We start from the raw sequence: 2,088 nt of genomic DNA on the forward strand, positions 1-2,088 counted from the left end.
TGTTATAAAAGTAAATACTTAAACAAACGAGATTGACATAATGGTTTCTTATACAATTCTAGGTACCTATACATGATTAACTACAAAAACTTCGGTTCTTTTAAAAATAAGATTCTCCCTAAATATATAAAAATGCAGTATGCAATTTTCATTAATAACATAATGAACATTTCTAATTATCAGGCGATTACAATGAAAATTATGCATATTGTGTTATGCAACCTTCAATACAAGGAACATTTGGGGGTTATCTGCTTAATTGCAAATTTGTTACCGAATTTTCCATAATATGATGGTAATGCATTATATTTAAAGTTTTTGATGTACATGGTTTAAAATGCTTAAGATTGATCTTGAACTCATGAAGAACAAAAAAGTTAAAATTACTATTAAAAAACAAAATTTACCTACTAATACGGAACAATGACTTTTTATTAATGTGATTTATTAAAAAGAATATTAACAATCTGGTTATTTTATGATTTGTATATTGGGTATCATTTGGGAACATTAAAAAATGACAGAAGACAGTGGCGTCTACTTAACGTTATTCAGAGGTATTAATTATTAATTTTTTAATGCAAATGTTCCAAATTTAACCATAACAAAGACGTATCTCATCGGGTTTTAAGGTCAATATCAAAAAGGAATATGGGAAAAATTATTGTTTCATTCGAACAGCTCTAACTTTGTTCAATTTGGTCTTAGGAAATTCTGCTAAATGTCATTTTGTAGAGAATAAAATTCTAACAACCAACTTTACGAACTTTCTATCTTTTGAAATATAAGCATTAGAAATTAAAAATTAGGCAACATAACAATTACGCATTAAAAGTCCTTCATTCAAATAGTTCAACTTTGCAGGATTTAAACTTAAGAAAGTTTACTAAAGGCAACTTCGTAGGGAATTAAATTCTCTACAAAATTATTTAGATAGCTGATTTTAGGTATACTACAGTTTTTGAGATATAAGATTTCGAAATGAAAAATTAGGCAAACTAGTGATTAAACATCAGAAGACTGTTTCATTCAAATAGCTTTAACTTTGATGAACTTGTCTTAGGAAACTTTACCGTAGGTTGTATTTGGAGAGAAACTAAATCTCTACAAAATTGTTCTAAAAGTCAATGTTATAAACTCCACAGTTTTTGAGATATTAGCTTTGAAAATAAAGTATTGGGCAAAACCATTACTTCATTCAGATAGCTCTAACTTTGCTAAATTTAGATCTCAAAATTCTAGGGAAATTGAATTCTGTAGAAAATTGCCCCAAAAGTAAACTTTGTAGTTGCTGACTTATCGTTTAAAAATAAGGCAAAAAAAATTAGGCAAAATTATGATTAAAAATCATTACTTACACGATGCCCTGTGGAATTGAAATAAAAGAAACACTTTTAACCAAGATTTCACAAATACGTTTAAAAACTAAAACACGTTTCGACATCCAAGGTGTCATCTTCATACTCTTATTTTTTTTTTCTCTAATTTTGTAGAACCAAATTGAATGAAACAATATTGTTCCCATCTTGTTTTCTTATAAATGTCGCGTTAGTATGAAGATTACTTGTCATATACAAGGTGTATTTATAGTACAGATAATACTCTTAGTAAGTGACTATGAAGTTCTGAAACTCACCTATGGAAATTGGTGAAAAGCCGTCTTTCACTTTTATGAATGAACTGTTCCACTTTGTTCTGTAAATAAGTAATGTTAATAAAAATGAAGAAATTAAAAACCGAAAAAATATCTTAACAGAATTGGACTAAACTATATTTCATACATAGTGGATGTTTTAGTTTTAGGAGAAAGAAAAGATTAGAGTAGGGAAATAGAATGCGCTATTTAATTCAATAAGGAAAAGGGGAGGACTAGTTTGAGAAATATTAGGAAGAAACAGGGGTAAAAAGGCGCAAATAGTTAGAAATGTGGGATGTTGTAGGTTTCTCGCATCACATTAATTTCATAAAATAATTCGAAGTGGTCTGTATTCTGTCGAAACTGCCAGACGCGGATCGCGATTTCGATCTTTTTGGATCTCATCAGCGCGTCGCAGGCAGCTCCGACAGAACACAGACCAACTTTTACCT

The 2,088-nt window shown here is 29.4% G+C and overlaps 1 protein-coding gene across 1 annotated transcript in view; it reads right to left on the reverse strand.

The window, feature by feature from the left end:
* LOC108742870 (phosphatidylinositol transfer protein alpha isoform) overlaps positions 1-2,088 on the reverse strand; it is a 17,821-nt gene that overhangs the window by 4,594 nt on the left and 11,139 nt on the right. The window contains exon 6 of the mRNA XM_018478210.2: positions 1,637-1,695. Within this exon, the coding sequence (XP_018333712.1) occupies positions 1,637-1,695 (59 nt within the window). The remainder of the gene's footprint in view (positions 1-1,636; positions 1,696-2,088) is intronic.

This window comes from Agrilus planipennis, unplaced genomic scaffold (assembly GCF_000699045.2).
Source record: "Agrilus planipennis isolate EAB-ADULT unplaced genomic scaffold, Apla_2.0 scaffold371, whole genome shotgun sequence".
Classification (NCBI taxonomy): domain Eukaryota; kingdom Metazoa; phylum Arthropoda; class Insecta; order Coleoptera; family Buprestidae; genus Agrilus; species Agrilus planipennis.